This window comes from Schistocerca americana, chromosome X, assembly GCF_021461395.2.
Source record: "Schistocerca americana isolate TAMUIC-IGC-003095 chromosome X, iqSchAmer2.1, whole genome shotgun sequence".
NCBI lineage: Eukaryota > Metazoa > Arthropoda > Insecta > Orthoptera > Acrididae > Schistocerca > Schistocerca americana.
Window position 1 is genome coordinate 816,101,206 of NC_060130.1, and position 19,740 is coordinate 816,120,945.

The window sequence follows — 19,740 nt, forward strand, 5'->3', positions numbered from 1 at the left end:
TATAATTTGAAAAAAGAAAGAAAGAAATCAATATCTTAAGAGGTTAAAGTTAAGACAAGTTTACAAGTCATTATTCACGAATCATGAGTATAGTGAATTACTGGCAATACTTTATTAATGTTGAGGTTCTCTTAGAGCGCTTGCTCTGTTAATCACATTTGTTTTAAGTATTAGTTCAACAACCAGTTTATGCAGAACCACTTGCCAAAGGAATGACATTTAGAAGGAGTGTAAAAGCCTTTCAGAGAGCAAAAATACTTCAACTTGTTATAGAAATTAAGGAGACCAGATATTGTTCGTAATGATATTTAATTTTGCCTATGGATTACTGTACGATTTTTGTGACAGAGTGAGTAGTTTCAAATTCTAATGAGTCTGGTAACACTTTTTAAATTTCACATATTATAATTAAGTTGCATTTACAAGCATTAAGGGCTGTCTCATCTCTAATAACATGTTTCCCAGTATTTGCAATATCATGATGCTATTTTACATCACTGATTGCCACACAGAACAGTGTTCTCTAGTGATCTCTTGTGGTATCCATTCAGTAAAGTCACACGACTATACAGCAAAGAGTTCAGAGGACCTGCAAGACAGCTACATTATGTGGGCTCCATGCAAATCAGACAGAATGCAATTCAAGTTGTTCGGGCACATATGAGCAACAACACTGTCAGTGCAAAGAATTGGAAATACTTTTTTTTTTTTTTTTTTTTTTTTTTTTTTTTGTTTTTTGCCAAATAACTATGATGTAAATGAAGCCCCGCAGTAAGCTGGTGATGTACCTGTTGGAGGGTCCTAGCAAGTAATAGCCTCTCAGCTGCGGCAAGGATGCAAGTGAGTCTGACAAACAGTTGCTGGAATTCTCACCTAACCATCAGATGGGGAACCATAATGACTGACTCAGTTGGTGAGCTAAAGGTCGTCAAATATTGCTATGTACATGTAGTAACATAAAGCACACAACGGAAAGTCCAGGAAGGAATCAATGAAAAGATTGCTAAGCTTTCAGTCAAAAGGTCTTGCATGCGAGAGCACACATGCTCGCGCGCATGCACGTGTCATGTTTGGTGGCTTATGCAGCAAGTGGGAGGTCCAGCTGTCTCTTGGTAACAGTTTGTTGGTGGCTATTCAAGCGGAGAGGCAGCTTGTTGACTGTCATACCCATGTAGAATGCAACACAGTGGCTGCAGCTAAGTTTTTAAATTACATGGCTGTTTTTGCAAGTAGCCCTGCCTTTAATGGCTTACAGGATGCCTGTTAACAGACTGGAAAAGGTGGTGGTGGTGGTGGGAGGCTGTATGGAGCAGGTTTGCAGCTACTTCTGTTGCAGGAATATGAGCCAAGAGGCAAGATGTGTGGAGCAGGGATGGAGTAAGGATGGACTAGGAAATTGCATAGGTTCGGTGGCCAGTGGAATACCTTTATGACTGGGATAATAAGGATAGTGGGTAGGATATTCCTCATTTCACGACACAATGAGACGTAGCTAAAACTCTGGTGGATAATGTGATTAAGTTGCTCCAGTTATGGGTGGTATTGGGTCATGAGAGGGGTGCTCCCTTATAGCCAAACTGTGGGAGGGGATAGGTGGCTGGAGAGACAGGGCACAGCAGATCTGCTTCTGTATAAGGTTGGGAGGGTAATTTTGGTCTGTGAAGACCTCAGAGAGACCCTCAGCATATTTGGTGAGGGACTGCTCATCACTAAAGAAGTGATGATCACAAGTGACTAGGCTGTATGGCAAGGACTTCTTGGTATGGAATGGGTGGTAGCTGTTGAAGTGGAGGTACTGCTGGTGATTGGTAGGCTTCATATGGGGGGAGGTACTGATGTAGCCATCCTTGAGATGGGGGTCAACATCGAAGAAGGTGGCTTGTTGGGTTCTACAACTACAACTACAACTACATCTACATGGATACTCTGCAAATCACATTCAAGTGCCTGGCAGAGGGTTCATCGAACCACCTTCACAATTCTCTATTATTCTAATCTCGTATAGCGCGCGGAAAGAATGAACACCTATATCTTTCCGTACGTGCTCTGATTTCCCTTATTTTATCGTAGTGATCGTTCCTCCCTATGTAGGTTGGTGTCAACAAAATATTTTCGCATTCAGAGGAGAAAGTTGGTGATTGGGATTTTGTGAGAAGATTCCATCGCAACGAAAAATGCCTTTCTTTTAATGATTTTCAGCCCAAATCCTGTATCATTTCTGTGACACTCTCTCCCATATTTCACGAGGAGGACAAGGTGAAGTGAATGGAGGAGATAGTGTTGAGGTTCTGGAGGAATGTGGATAGGGTGTGTCCTGGTCATGAGGATTTCATCAATGAATCTCAACAAGATAGGGGTTTTGGATTCTGCGTGGTTAGGAAGGATTTCTCAAGACTGTCCATGAATAGGTTGGTGTAGGGTGGTGCCATGCGATTTCCCACAACTGTACCACGGATTTGTTTGTAGGTTTGCCTTCAGAGGAGAAGTAATGGTGAGTGAGAATATAGTTGGTCATGGTGACCAACAAGGAGGTTCTAGGTTTGGAGTCAATCAGGTATCGGGAAAGGAATAGTCAATAGCGGCAAGGCCATGAGGAATGGGGATGTTAGTGTAGAGCCACGTGGACTGGCATCAACAGTGACGAGCAGCGAGCTGTGTGGTAAAGGAAAAAGAACTGTGGAGAGTCAATGGGTAATGGGGGAAATGATTGATGTCCTTTACATAGGAGAATAGGTTATGGGCAATAGGCCGAAGGTGTTGGTCCACGAGAGCAGAGATTCTGTTTGTGGGGACAAAGTCGCCGGCAACAATGGGGTGTCCTGGGTGGTTGGGTTTATGGACTTTAGAAATCATGCAAAAGGTAGGAGAGCGGGGATTGGTGGGCAGGGTGGGAGGGGGGGGGGGGGGGGGACCCTGGTGAGGCAAGTTTCAATGTTAAGAAACTACTGAATATTAACAGATGGTGAATTGGGGGCAGGGGCAGGGATCACAGTTAGATGGTTGGAAGAGTGCACCGAGTCAGGCATGGTTCAATATAGATTTTGTGTCGAGCCTAAATGGTAGGGTTGGCAGCCAAAAGTGTTTTCACTGTAGAGACCAGGAGAGGGAGAGAAGATGTATAACAAGTCCAGCATTATTGCATTGGGGAGTGGAGCAAAACATAAGGCCTTTGGAAAGGACTGATACTTCTGAGGGACTGAGGTTCTTGGAGAAAGGGTTCACGACTGTATTCTGGGTCTGTTTACATTCTAGATTGTGTATGGTGGTGAGAGAGACTTTCTGAGGGTGTAGTAAATGTGAGGCATGGTTTGTCAGGTATGATGGGATGTGAGGGAGGTCTCGAGTCTGTTGTAGAGGTGATGGATAGTGGTAGTCCGCGGCAGGAGGAGGAGGTGAACAGATTGGAGAGTTTTTTGAGGTGGCATTTTGCTTGCTCCTCTAGTTCCTGGAGCGCATGAGTTTCATTGTGAGAGATGGGATGCTGGAATTTGGGAGTGCAGAGCAGGATAATTTTACAAATGGAGAGGAGATATTGCAAGTTGGTTTGAGCCTGATTTACATGATTTTGCAGGGTTAGGTTGGTGAGGGCTATGGACAGAGAGAATTTAAAAAGATATAAATCACTGCAGAAGGAGGGTTTGCAGCCACCAATTGGTAATATGATGACAACTTATGCTATGTTCCCCTAACCCCCCTGGCCTCAACCTCCACCATTCCGTGTCCTCCACCTACTTGTTCCCTTCCCTGCTCCCACACCAGCACTACATGGCCCTCTATTCTACCAACACGCCAACTAGTCTTTCTCCTCTTCTCTACTTTTCTCCTTTTCTGCCCCCCCCCCCCCCCAACCCGAACCTCTGGACTGTATCTAGCATCCCTACCATGGCCCTGCATGCTCTCACCCTAAGTAGCACTACACACTCCCTTACCCCTACCCTGCTATCCCTCCCCCTCCCTGTTCTGTGCTTTCTCCTTGCCCCTAGCACCCACACCAGATTGCTACTCCAGTCAGGTGCAGCTTCAGTCTGCAGTTCGGGCACAGCTGCCAGAGAGCACAGTCATGTATGGGCAAGTTGTGCTTTTTTTTTTTGTGTGTGTGTGTGTGTGTGTGTGTGTGTGTGTGTGTGTGTGTGTTCTATTTCAGGAGGAGGCCTTTTAGCTGAAAGCTTAAATGTATAGTCTTTTCATTGTGTCTGTATGTGACTCAATAGCTCCACCATATGGTGAGTAACAATTCATTCTTCTCACAATATTGTTGTTATTCTGTCCTGGACTTTCCACAGTTTGATTTTGTCAAACAGTTTTTCTTTCGTTCCAGGACATATTTCCGTTTTCCTTTGTTTACTGGTCCCTAACACATTATTTTACTCAGTATCCTCCTTTTCTTTCTCTACTTTCCTGCCCCCTTCCAAACCACACACACTCTGCCTTACGAGCCATACTGTATCAATGGTCTTGTCCGTGCACAACATATGGCTATGTGACAGGGCAGATGGTTGATGCAGCATCTCATGTCCCACATTCTTCTCTCTGATATAACTATTCCTAGACCATTCCTTCTGCAGTGAAAACCCCTGAAGAAAATAATGAAGGAACAAGATCAAAACCATTCTCCAACCACCACCGAAGACGAGGGAGCTCCTAGGTTCTTCCAAAGACGCGCTGAACCTTAACACACCAGGAGTATACAGTACACCATGTGAATGCGGAAAGCAATACATTGGGCAAACACAGAACTGCATATCTAAACGCTGCAAAGAACATATCAGATGTGTACGACTAGGCCACACAGAAAAATCAGCCATAGCAGAACACAGCATCAATGAAGAACACACCTTCAACTTCGAAAACATGAAGGTACTCTGCCAAGCATCTGGCTTTTGGGAAAGCGTTATCAAAGAATCCATAGAAATAAGGATTGACGAGAATCTGGTCAACAGAGACGAGGGATACCAACTCAGCGCAGCATGGAACCCTGCGATAGCGGCAATCCGTCGGGAGCGCGCCCGTCAATGTCCTTCGCCGCAGACGCAGGCAGAATGCTTACACCGAGAACCGAACGCGGTCGCCGGGGGAGCCCGCCATCCCCACCACCACGCGCACGCCGCTGGTCCACCACAACCACCCGAGGTCTAGTGGAGGGGTGTGACCGCGCATATAAATAGCCCGCTCTCTGCAAATCTCGACACTTCGCCAGAAGATGGGTAGTATGACACTTCCCAAAACGTCGCGAGATATCAACGCTACCACCCGGCTGAAGACCCGAGAAACCTTCATCAATAACAAGCTGTCTGTCTGCTCGAATGGCCATCAACAAACTGTGGCCAAGAGACAGCTGGACCACCCACTTGCCAAATGTGCCAACAAACATGATGTGCTGCACTTCAGTGACTGCTTCACAGCCTGCAACATCTGGATGCTTTCTACCAATAGCAGCTTTCTCATTTACACAGATGGGAACTCTCCCTATAACATATCTTACATTCCCATAACCCCCAGGCCTCAACCTTCACTATTTCCTGATCTTAAACCTGCCTATCCCTACCCCTGCTCCCACTCCAACACTACACAGACATCTTTTCCACCAGTGTACTGACTAGTCTTATTCCCCTTCCCCACTTCTCTCTTTTTCGCTCCCCCCCCTCCACTACCTTCATACCTCCCTACTGTACCTAGCAGCTCTACCCTGTCCCCATCATGCGTCTACAAGCTCCCACAAGCAACAATACACTTGCCCCCCCCCCCAAAAATCTCTATCCTGCTCTCATTTCCCCTCCCTGACCCATGCCTACTATTTACCCCCAAGACATACTCCAGATTGCTGCTCCCATCAGGCACAGTTTCAGTGTGCAGTCTGGCCACAACCTGAGGCAGTGGTCATGAGTGTGTGAGTCGTGCTTGTGTGAATTTATGTGGTTTTTCTCTTTCGAAAGAAGGCCTTTTGGCTAAAAGGGTAAATGTATAGCATTCTTTTTGCTGTGCACATCTCTTCTATATGGTGAGTAGCAACCTATGCTTTTCATAATATTGCTATGAACACAAGGGTTACACATACAGCCAATAGCCCCACAAAAAAAAACGTCCGCAGACACTTTTCAATACAAAATTTTATGCCAGCTATGAGTAGTAAGGCCTTCACTGTATTTATAGTACTTCAGAAGTTATGTCAGATAAACTGATTAAAGATGACAATTCTATGAGAATTAGTGAATGTCATACAAAGCCAGATATGAGACCCTGCAAAGATATACAAATTAGAGGGTATTTGTTTGAATGATTCTGACGTTCCAGTAAATTTTCTCGTGGTCTTTGTCTTCACTCCTGTTCCTCTGTCTGATTCATTATGGTTGATTGAAGTTAGGTTTGGTGTTGAATTAACGAACCTATTTTCACATGTGTTCACTTCCATTTCATTTATATTGAATGACCAGTACTACGAGCAGACAGATTGGGTCGGCAGCTTTGAAAGCTGCATGGTCTCCACCTGGCCTCAATATAATTTTATGGACTGCCCAGTTGTCTGAATTGTTTTTCTATACATGCTGTATGTAGTTATTCACATTCTAATGGTGTCTTTCAGCAGTATTCTTCCCACGGTCATTGGGCACATGGTTGCAATCGAGTGCGCTGATGGAAATAAATGACATCACAGAGTCAAGTATAGCACCACACCATCTTATGCTGTAAGCAGTGGTTCATAGTATTACCATTTTTTCCCTTTTTGATACAAGGACCTGGGTCTTAATTATTAATCAGTCTATGTCTCTCCAACTGGGGTCTCTACCCTTAAATTCAGTATCAACTATGCTGCGGGATTACGTTCATCATGAAATTCCAATACTATGCTAGATAGTTCTGGAATTAAAAGTATTGACAAGTAACTGCACCCTCCCTTTTTCTGGAGTAGCAGAATGCTTAGTGGAAAATATTTTTGACCTGGATGGATATATAGCCTTTGGGTTTTCTATACAACAGTCAGTCGAAGTAATTCACAATACTATTTTCATATGCAGAAATGGATTTTTTATGTATTTGTTATGGTCTCATTTTCAATGGGCCTGGGAATGGCTTCTATTGATCACAAACAATGTTATGCATTACGTCTTTGTGGGGACTTCAAAAACATGGTAAACACTCAGCTGACTGTGAACGCATACCCCTTCCATGTCCTGGTGAATTATTTTCAAAATTGACAGGGGTCAGTATTTATCTAAAATCAATCTATCGGAACCTTGTTTTCAACTTCCTCTGAGTGAGTCCTCCACAGCCATTCTGGTATTAAATACTCCATAATGCATCTATCACTACAACAAGTTATCTTTCGGGATAGCTAGCATTCCAGCAATATTTCAGAAATTTTTAGAACAAACTATTGTTAAGCATTCTACAATGTGTCACATATCTGGATAATATTGCAGTCACAGGACGGATTCAGGAGGAGCATCTGTCAAGTCTACTGTGAGTACTTTCGTTTCTTTTGCAAGCTGGGTTAAAGTATAACTCATTGAAACAGTCCTCCTTTCAGCAGTCCATTACAGTAAATAGAATATATTGTTAGCGAGGATGGCCTTCAACGGATGTCAGAGAATGTGTCAGCAATTTCCCATATTCCTACACCAAAAAATGTAAAGGACATGCTGATTTTTATGGGCAAGGTTAGATATTATGCTGGATTTATCCCTGAAATTTCAACTGAGGCCCATCTGTTTTTAATCTATTTTGGAAACAAGGGGCCCCTTCCCAGTGGTCTGCAGACTGTCCCCAAGCACTGTTTAAGCTGAAGCAATGTCTCTAAACTGCTCCTTGCCTGATTTTGTGTCAGCCTCATTTATCTCTCTTGGTGGCCACAAATGACAGGGCCATTCTATCACATAAGTACCCAAATGGTTTGGAACTACTTTCAGGTTCACCCCCAAGACACTCATGATGGCATAATAAAATTATATGCAGATAGAGAAGGAGACATTGGCAATTATTTTAAGTATCCAGAAATTCAGAATTTTCCTGTATGGCCCAATTCCATCTGGTCACAGATCATAAGCTACTACTGTCTGCATTTGACCCTAAATCAAAGTTGTCTGAACAGATAACTCAGAGTTTATAATGCTGGGTACTTTTCTTATCAAATTACCACTATTCAACTCACGATCGTACACTGGCCCAGGGGACATGCTGTTATGGCTATTTATGGATGCTGATGAGGAATTTGATGATAAGATAATTGTTTGTTTTCAAATTGATTCACAATAGGGAAAGTCAGTGGAAGAATTTCCAGAGATGCCGCAGCAGCCACACATAATGATCCACTCTCGAGACAGGTTTGGCAGTTCATACTAGCAACAGGCCACAGGCCCTTCTTTCAGCAGTCTTTGAGGAGCCTCCTCATCACTTTTTGCGATACTTCATCTTTTCAAAGTTGTCCTTTTGTCAAATCAAGATGATTTCCAATGTCAAGCAGTGATTCAGGAAGTTCTGTGCTCTCATATATTGCAACTCCTGCATCAGTCCACCTGGAGCACTTCCAGAAGGAAGTATCTGGCCCAGTGATGTGTACTGGCCACAGGTTAATGAGGATAATAGGCTTGTGGTTCAACATTGCCAAACTTGTCAGAGGCACAACCAGCACAACCCTAAACCTACCAGCCATCACCTACACGTAACCGACTGTGGGATGAGTGCATACAGTTTTTGTGGTGACATTCTACAGGGTCACATGGTCGATTTTAATAGATGTGTATTCTCATTTCCCGTAAGTCATAAAAATGTAACAAACCACAAAGGGGAATATCACTAAGGCCTCGCCACTGTTTTTTCTATGGAAGGAGACCAAAGAGCTTATCACCAATAATACATCACAGTTTTCATTCACCAGTTTTTAGTTGTTTTGCACCCAGAATGGAATCAAACTCTTATCGCACCTCTGTTTCACTCTATGTCTAATGGCATGGCTGAATGTTTTGTGTGTAGAAACACAGATGGAAAAACTGTTTGACATCCACACCTATCGATTCTCGATTGCTTTCTTTTTATCCTCTTACTGACCAACGCTGAACCACTATAGAAGCCCAGTAGAATTCTTGCACGGACACCCTCATTGTCCCTTTGCTGTATCTGTTGCAGTGTCCATTGGTACAAGAAGATGAAGATGAAGATGAAGAAGAAGAAGAAGAAGAAGAAGCAGTGACATCTTTTAAGGAGAGCACCCCATCTCACCCAGCCCAATGATCAACAACAGCAGATGTGGTGTCCCATTCCAAGACAACATCCCAGGTGATGGTCACCTGGCATTCCCAGTTCTCCAGCATTATCCGTAATCACTATGGATCTGGATCTGGACCCGGACTATATGCAGAAGGCCCCAAGTCTGTGCAACACTAATTAATCTGCACAAGTTGATTATCTAAAAGTTGAAATGCTTCAACATTAATGACTGCCTGGACTTTCTCATTTGCTACAACACTGAGGTCTTTCATAGTTTAAAAACAAACCCTCCAAGATCTCCTTTAAAAAGGCAAAGATGAAAGCTACAAATAAGCCAGGAAGGTTCTGAAGCTCAACCATAAAATAATTACAGTAGCAGCTTAAAAGTTTTAACAAATGATTTTTAATACTTATATGGATATGGTGTCTGTTTTTTCGGACATGTCTGAAAGAACAGACACCATTGATGACCTGCAACCATCTAGAAAGAAATTAGAATTGTATTAATACCTTCAGCTGCTAAAAGGCATTCATATATATCAACTACGAATGTCGTGTGTGGACATACAAGGAGAGAATGTGGATCTCGAGAGAGGCGTGCGCGAGATAGTCCCTGCAGTCACGCTATCCTCTGTGCCCTCGGTGGCTCAGATGGATAGATCATCTGCCATGTAAGCAGGAGATCCTGGGTTCGAGTCCCGGTCGAGGCACACATTTTCACCTGTCCCCGTTGATATATATCAACGCCTGTTAGCAGCTGAAGGTATTAATACAATTCTAATGATTTTTAAAGTACAGGACATAAGTCTCTCCTGGCAGTAGCAAAAGAAGTCCAGATTGCTTTTGCAAGGGACAGTTTATATTCATTCTAGTTCCATGTGAATTAAATTCACAGCAATACCTGCTACAATCTTATTCCTACCCCAACTTCCCCCACCTCCTCTCCACCTGATGCACTGTTTTGTCAACATTTCACCGTGCATATCTTGCTACCATCAGTTTCCATCTGTTCTAAGAATTGCAGAAAGTACTGTCCATCAACATTTTCTCAGTTATGAAAAGCCAGTGTGAAGCCTAGGTGACAGACTTATATGGCACATAAATACACAAGTCGTTACCATAGTATGATAATTTTCTGTTACCATGGTAAGTGCACTGAAAAGTATGTCAACATCTCTTAAAATAAATGTTTCCTGGCCATAATGTTTTCTTTCTATTTACAGCACAAGGAAACTTACTTCCCGATTAATCATTCAACTGTATGTTAGTTACATTACAGATCACACATTCCCGATTAATCATTCAACTGTATGTTAGTTACATTACAGATCACACATTAAAGTATTAAAACAAAGCTCGCACTTCATGTCCAAACAAACAATATTACACTGTATATTATCCCTGTGTTTGAAACTACAGCTGGAAAATTTATACATGGCCTGAAAAAAGATAAGTGAAGTACCCACTAAAAACAGCCAAATGCCAACTTATCTTTGTACATGCACATGCCATTAGTGTGCATGTAAATTATTAAGAGTTGCAATTCTCTAGGACAGGTAGAACACCCATCAGATTGCATTAGAGTTCACACACACACACACACACACACACACACACACACACACACACACACACACACACACACACACAAAAGGCAGCCACCAAGAGAGGTCTCAGGTCCATTGCCAGCATAGCACACTTTCCACAGCCACAGCGCTGTGATTAAAGGCACTATTTTTCCGCATCTCATCAAACGCCCAATAACAGGTTGTGCCGTATCCGTGTGCAACAACAGTATTTATGTCAGCACACTACCACAGAATGGCAGTCTCAGCTATTTAACAACTCTTTTTCTTTGAATTTTCTGGGCCAGGCAGTGGCCACAGTAGCAGTCCATCAATCAGAGATTTCGCTAAGGAAAAGGTCACTGCTGAATGTGGAGCTGCCAGTGATACCTCAGACAATGCCATGAAGTGGCCTATACACCTGGAGATTGCAGAAGACATTGGTATTAGCTGGTGCCATTGTCTTACACTGTAGCTGTTCCACTTCATAGTGAACTCAGACTTTAATTTTGTCCATTATTAGGGCCATCTGCCTGCATATGAACTTGTGTAAAATCAGCGATTACCAAGAGCTACTACAAACAGTTCTTGTAAAAAAAAATTACTGGAAGGAGGAGTTTCTGTTTATGTGCATTTCAATTAATTTATTCTGCATTTTTTACCTGGGTTGTGTTTTCAGTGTGCCTGGCGTGGGAATGCCAAACAGCATCAGATGTTGAGTGATCACTACAAAGGACAGGGAGATGCTGCAAACAAATGTGAGACAGCTTTATCAGCACACGAAATTGTCTGACAGGAGCCTCATTGTTGATCTCCATTTGGCTGGTTCGTCAAATCTTGCAATATCCAAGTTTGTAACCCCTTCATAAGTGCACTTGCCTTCTGAGAACTAGTAATGGACTCCCTGCAACATTCCGTGTCATTCTCCATCATTGGTCAGACTAACAGCACCTGGACTAGGGAATTACCATCCCGTATGTAGACTGCTGTTAACATTACAACACAAACTGCTGTTTTCGGTATGGTGCTGTGACCAGGAAGTAACGACTGACGACGCACAGAGTTGCATTTTGTTCAGCCACGAATCACAGTTCTGCACTTCTCCGGACGACCACCGTCAATGAGTATGGCGGAAACCTGGGGAGAGGTCCCACTCTTCCAACACTTTGGAAAGACATGGTGATGTTACTCCTGGCATCACAGTGTGAGGAGCAATCAGGTACGACTTCAAGTCACAATTGGTAGTTATTGAGGGAACTCTAATGGCACAATGGCAGATCAAAGGTTTCCTGTGTGTGACAGTATAGTGGTACCATTTTTCAACACAACAATGCTTGTCTACACATGTCACATGACTCTATGAACTGTCTGCATGATGCTGAGGCTATCCCAATGCCAGCAAGATCTCCAGATCTGTCCCAAATAGGACACCAGCAAGATCTCCAGATCTGTCCCAAATAGGACACATGTGTGGCGACCTCAGGTGTAAACTTCATCTCAGTGCCAAATATCCAGGATCAGCTACAACAGTTGTGGGCCAACTCGCAGCAGGAGAGGAGACAACAGTTTTATGACATCCTAACCAAAGCAGTCCACACATCTAGGCCAAAGGGGGTGTAATGTCATACCGATAAGTGGGCTCATACTGTCATATTCCCTCAACCTGTGGAGTCAACTCTGTAAAATAATAAACCAATCATTTGATGAGGGCTGCTTTCCAGACAGACTGAAATATGCTGAAGTCCGTCCAGTCTACAAAAAGGGAAAACAAGATGATTTAGTAAATTTCTGCCCAGTGTCTATACTCCCAGTTTTCTCTAAAATAGTTGAACGAATAGTATGTAATCAATTAGAAAAGTACAATAAGGAAGGTAATATTATTCTCAATAACCAATATGGGTTTAGGAAGGGACGAAACACTTTAAAAGCTATAAATCAACTAATCTCCAAAGTAAGTAAATGCCTTGACAACAAACAAAGTGTATCTGGTATTTTCTGTGACCTCTCAAAGGCGTTTGACACAGTAAACCATAAGCTACTGGTCCAAACATTGGGTACCTATGGCTTCCATGGAAAATCTATAAGATGGTTTTCATCTTATCTCAAAAAACAGATACCAAATAGTGGTGATACATCAAAAGGGAAAGAAAACTTGCTCTAGCTGGAAAGAAATTCAAGCAGGCGTGCCCCAGGGCTCGATATTAGGACCACTTCTGTTCTTATATTACATAAATGACATGCCTAGCAAAGTAAATACAGATACAATACTTTACGCAGATGACTCAACTGCTGTAGTCTGCTGCAAAAACACTGACGAATTAGTAAGGACCACGAAACAAACTCTACAAGAACTTGAACAATGGATAAAAGATAATGTTGTGAAATTAAATCTTGAAAAAACCCCAAATCATACACTTCAGGACCAAACAAACTACTGAATGTATATCACAAATAGAATATTCAGGTAAAGAACTTACCACAGTTCATTCTGTAAAATTTCTTGGGATAACTTTAAATAAAAACTTGCAATGGACCGACCATGTGGACAGTTTACTGAAGAGATTAAATAGTTTAGTTTATGCAATGAGGGTACTACACAAATTAATGGATTTAACAGTGAAGAAAACTGTATACCACGCGTATTTCATAACACTTATAAGATATGGAATAATATTTTGGGGTGCTGAAAAGACAAACTTCCTTCGAATCTTCAAACTACAAAAAAAAAAAAAAAAATTAGAGCAATGACAGGAACCAATAGTAGACATTCATGCAAACCACTATTCAAAAGCCTGGACTTCATGACAATCCCTTCCATCTTCATATATGAAATACTTCTCTTTGAACAGAAAAAACTCACATCTGTTTGAAGGAAATACATTCACACATGCCTATGAAACTAGACATAAATTGAAATACATGCTACCTTGTCACCGACTCGTATATGAAAATACTCCATATTACATGGCTCTGAAGAGCAGAAATAAGATAAGGTCAATATTTGGGGAATCCACATTGGATACCATTGGCACATACCTAAAAAGCAAAGGTTATTATAGTCTAGAAGAATTTCTAAATGAATAAAAAGCAATATTATAGTTTAGAAGAATTTATAAATAGGAATAGGGAGTAAAGATGCAAGTACAAATGGTATACTTTCGAAGCCATATAGATACAAACAAAGTATACATGTTCACTGTATATTCATGTTTATATATAGAATTATATGGCGGTTTGTATCCCGTTCAGTACATCCATACTTCACATAGGTGTGTGAAGGCTATAGTAATGATTCGATGAGTTACGAAAAGATTTAAAATATAATGTTGTATTTTCATTATAATAAGCAATGTACGTATGACGTATTTCCTGTAGTATATAAAATACTGTAACAACTTAGGTTAAAGACTGACGAGTCACCAATGTTCTCAATCGAATGACTGTATAAAAACATGTTATTTGGCAATAAAGCATCTTATCTTATCTTATCTTATCTTATCTTGGGTGCTTCACTTTTCTTGTCAGACAGCCTATTACAAGGAACTGTTATTTTCTATGATAAAACAACGTGATGACAGTGTCGAACATCATGAAAATGTAACATCTAGCCACAATACTGTATACACCACAGGTCATCATTGTGACTAAAATAGCTCATCCATTGCAACTGACTATTCAACATTATCAACAAAATCATCAATAACTCGCTCAACAGAAGAACATTCTAGTGAAAGAAATAATCTGAGTAATGTTTTTACAACACTTTGTAACAATCTAATGCAGCCAAGGACTACAACAGCTTCCATATGAACAGTGACATGATAGAAATGTGTACGAATACACAATCTTAAGCACCCTAAGAGCAAAATGACAGCACCCACACTTCACAGCCATGAACACACACTTGCACTCAAGGTTGAAATTTAATGTTCTGTTTATGTCAATTAGAGGTGGCACACATCCAGAAAGTGTTGAATGTGAATAAACTGAATAAAAGGAAATATATGAAACAGCACTCACCTGATATCTTCTCTTGACGCTGTACTACTAACTGGTATATAATGTACCCACGGCTTCAGAGCTGGGTAAAAGAACTCAATCCAGTTGTCACCAACATGAAACACTAAACTCTTACATAAGAAGAGATGTTTCAATCGAAAACTGGCTGCAACTCCCCGGAAATTAAATAGATACTTGTATTCACAATGTCTTTCTAGTGATACTTCTTCAGCTGGCTCTGCGTACAGGGTGTCCTGAAGGAAAAAGAAGCAGCCTCACTTTATAAAAGTAACTACATAGCATCAAATTCATAATTAATAGACAGAAGCACAGACAGTACAAACAAGAAGTCATGCAGGGGATATTTTCCTATGTATCTCTCCCTGCTGCCGTTAGTAAGTAGACACTTTTTCTGTGAATAATGATCTGATTGTTGTTTCATTTATATGTCATTACCATTCTAGGTAATTTTTTAATCAACTGAATTGACATGTCCAATTAAATATAACACAGAAACAATTAGAAAGACATATAGGAAACTATGCTTGCAGTCAAGATGAATATGACAAACTGTGCACCTGCTTCTTCCAAATTAGACAGTAGTTGCACAATACAGGAACTGAAAGAAACTAGTTACTTATTCCAGCACAAATACAATGAAATAAAGATACACTTCTAATAATCTGAAAGTTAATTAGAAATTTTCACATATTATCTTCCAACAGAACTGCAGAAAACGTCTCTTAGACAGATCATTCCAAAGCTTCATAGGTTATGCCACAGACCTCCTGTATGCACTATGGAAGTGAAATGAAGTTTTGTCATGTAAGTTGTGTTACAAGCTTCTTTCTATATGCATGAACATACAATAAAATTTAATCCAGCTCTTTCTAGTTCTGGAGTTCTATTACACCAGTCCTCAAATAAAAAATCACTGAACAAACTTAATCCATTCTGAATGTTTGTAAAGAGCATAGCTGATGGTAGTATACTATAAATTCACCAATGATACACCACTTGGTGTAGTTGTAGCCTGTCTGGTGAGAAGGCACTGTACACAGCAACTCACCCATCACAAGAAATCACATGACTATTCTGTGGGACTACTCAAGCTCTCTAATGCTGATGCTGGTTACCGCCAAGCTTATACGTCAGTTTGGATGCTGGCACGCTGCTCTTTAGAATGTGACGCTGCTTACCAGCATTTGCTATGCGATAAACACAGATTTGGTCACCTTTTTCTCAAAAACTATATCCTGCTCTGGGACAGCGAGCTTTACTAGCGCCAAACCACAGCTGTGAATTTGGCTTCCATTTTAGAAAACATGCCTCGTCCTATGGCAGCCCAACTATGCTGCTACGCCCCAGTCACTGTTATGTATTCAGGTGTCTCCACATCCTGAACTCTCATTTGTTGCAATAGCCATACTATATTTTTTATTGTTTTTGAGAAATATTTTATCCTGCAAATAGATTGTGTTACTTGCTTACATCACTACTGACAATAACTTGAATGTTTAAGAACACTTGGAAAACCATGTCTAATTTTGAGTGAAGGATTATCATTCAGTCTTACACAGTTATTGATAACTATACAAATGGTCAAAGAGCAGTGGGTGTCAGAACTCTGGTAAGTACTATAACAAGACAGACATAAAACTAATGTTAAGAATGTAACAAATGCATGAATAGGTGATACACAAATAACTCCAGTGAAAAATAAAACTAAAAACAAGTAATGCTTCCTTCAAAAACATTAGACACCAAGAACGAGAAGGAAGCTCATGGTTACAAGTAACAGAAACAGTGCATAACATTAATGGCATGTTGTAGTGCAAATGGGAGTTATAAACTACCGCTTATGGTGATTGGAAAATCCCAACATCCACGTTGTTTTCAACACACTGACATAAACTCTACCAGTGCAGTATTGCACCCAGAAGGAAGTGTGGATGGACAGACAAATATTCTGTTGTTGGTTCCATGAAATGTTTGTACCAGCAGTGAGAAAAGAGCTAAAGAAGAAAAAGCTTCCACAGAAAGCTATCCTTATAACTGACAATGCTCGCAGTCATCCTTCAGATGTTTCTCTGAAGTCCCATGATATGCAAGCACTCTTTCTCCTACCCAATGTGACAGCCCTAATTCAGCCCACGGAACAGGGAATTTTGGAATAAATTAAACGTCATTACCGACATTCACTTCTCGTCTCCTTGCTGAACAAAAGTGAAAATGACACAATCGAGACAATGCTGAAAACATGGAAAGCAACTAACATATGTGATGTTGTTTTCCAAGCAGTCAAAACATGGAACAAAGCAGAGAGCGCTACCATGGTGAAGAGCTGGAGAAAATTGTGGCCATCCATTGATGTCAAGTTGGATCCAGTAGTGGGTGACAGTAATGAGCCAGTCAATTCAGAATTATCAATTACTTTGTATGTTCCACAACCTTCCAGGAGGAGAAGGAATTGATGATGAAGATGTTACTACGTAGCTGAAAGAGGAAAACTGTGATACAGACCAAACTTATATTGGAGACGCTTTCACTTAACTGGAGGGAAAATGCTGCTGCCTTTTAACTGAACAATTATTTTTGAAAGCTTGAATACAGCCAAATGAAGAAAACAAAGGCCGTTTCAGAAGAAAAATGTGTTTAAGTTTTTGCAAAAGCAAACATTCCAGTCAAAAAGTTTCCAATGAGCACTTTTTTTTTAACAGTCAATTTCAAAGAACTAATAATTTGCTTGTCTACACTCACGTAACGTGACAACCTTTTAAATTTGTGCATCAAATCATTTACAAACAAAGAAAATAAATATGAATTTCGACAAAAATAGACGTGAATTTTGCAAAAGCAGATGTGAATTTTGCCAAAGATAGATGCTACGTTTTCTGGTCACTAATAATGAGCAAATAGATATGTAAATTTCCACAGGCAGACATATCATGCTTATCCGTGAGTTTGCAGTACAACTGAACTGTGACCACAATATCATACAAAAATAGTGAAAAGCTTGGTTTATTGAAAAGCATATGCACAGTACACACACACAGACCTCATGTCCAATTTGGCTGAGAAGGGTGGACATATGTTCTAGTCATCTCGAAGAGTCCAAAGAAAATAAATATATATGTCAAAGTTACAGCTATCATTAGCTTTCATCAGGTCAGTGGGGCATTCAGAACTGACGGAGTAATCAGCCCAGGAGATACAGTATCATCTAAACTAGTCTGAGCATCCCTAGAAGTAGTTTTCTGATACTTCAGCTGGGGAAAAGAATCTGAAATAAGGGTTATCAGTGATCTATCAAATGACCTTTGCTTAATATGGTATGGAAAGTTCTGGCACAATGTATATAATTTAAGAGTTAAGACAACAGCAAGCAAACTTCGTTAGCTTTCATAAGAATTCTTTTTCAAGCTAGGGAAAACATAAACAAACAAACAAACAAACACACACACACACACACACACACACACACAAATTTGTCGATACCGTGATTTGGCACGTAGACTGGGTGATGTAGGGTTATGTTGAGTTGAGAGGACAAGGGATGGAAAGGGAGGCAGGGAGCAAGAGGGAAAGTTAGCGAAGAGTGGCTGAAAGATCAGAGGGAGGCAGTAGGTGCACAGGATAGGAATGTGGTGCACACACACACAGCAGAACCAGCGAGTCTGTGCAGTGCGCACTGACAATGGTGCAGGAGCTTGGGTTGGAAAGTGGTGACAGAATTGTGGAAGAGGAGACCACGGGGAAGAGAGTGCAGGTGCTGGGGGGTTAGCTGAGATTGAAGCCAAGAGGATTACAGGAATGAAGGATGTGTTCCAAAGATAGCTCCCAAGTATGCAGTTATGAAAAGTCGGTGCCAGGGGAAAGAATCCAAATGGCCTGAGTTGCAAAGCGGCTGTCGGAATCGAGTTTGTCGTTCTCGACAACGTATTCCGCCATCAGGCGGTCAACTCTGTACACGGCCACAGTTTAGTGGGCCATTTGTTTGAGTGGCTTGTCATTTGGTAGTCAAATCAATGTAAAATGCTGTGCAAAATTGCAGCAGAGTTGGTATACGACACGGCTACTTTTGTAGGAGGCCCTGCCTCTTACGGGATCAGATAAGCCCATGACAGAACTAGAGTAGAATGTGCTAGGTGGACAATTTGGACAGGTCTCTCATGTGGGTCTTCCATGAGGATAAAATCTGTGTAAAAAGGGACAAGAGTGGTTGTGACACAGGGACTGACCAAGATATCATATAGGTCAGGTGGGCAGCAGAATACCACTCTAGGAGGAATGGGAATGATTTCCATGCATGACAGATAGTCAAAGACCCGGTGAAGGATATGGTTCAGTCACTACAGTGGGGATGGTATTTCGTGAATAGGGGCATGCTCCTTTGTAGCGTGTTCTTGGGGGTAGTGAGAGGGTAGGAGTGTGAGAGGATACAGTGTGGGAAATCTGTTTGTGAGCTAAGTTCAGGGGATAGTGCGCTGTTGCCATATTTTGCGACAATGCAGTTTCATTCACAGAGCAACCAAATTATTTACTCATATGTCAATGTTACTTTCTTGTAGCAGTATAGCTGTGAATGTGTATCAAAACATCTTGGTGTGATTTTTAAACGAAAATGTCATGTGACAGCAATAAACGTGAAGTTCCTCAGAAGCAACTTTAATTAAATTGCATGCTTATGAAGTATCATATTAGTCGTGTGACTGGTTTCATGATTTCCTGTCAGAAAGACCACTGTATGTAGTAATCAACGGAAAATCATCGAATGTGATAGAAGTGATATCTTGTGTTTGCAAGGAAGTGTTACAGGTGCTTCTCTCTACCCAATCCAGTAAACGGTTTAGGAGAAAATCTGAGCAGCCCTCTCAAACTGTTTGCAGATGATGCTGTGATTTACCATCTTATAAAGTCAACAGAGATCAAAACAAATTGGAGAACGACTAAGACAAGATATCTGTATGGTGAG

General features: G+C 41.2%; 1 protein-coding gene across 1 annotated transcript in view; it reads right to left on the reverse strand.

Moving 5' to 3' along the window:
- Positions 1-19,740, reverse strand: part of LOC124556584 (O-glucosyltransferase rumi homolog) — a 139,182-nt gene that overhangs the window by 38,714 nt on the left and 80,728 nt on the right. The window contains exon 5 of the mRNA XM_047130553.1: positions 14,787-15,019. Coding sequence (XP_046986509.1) covers positions 14,787-15,019 — 233 coding nt within the window. The remainder of the gene's footprint in view (positions 1-14,786; positions 15,020-19,740) is intronic.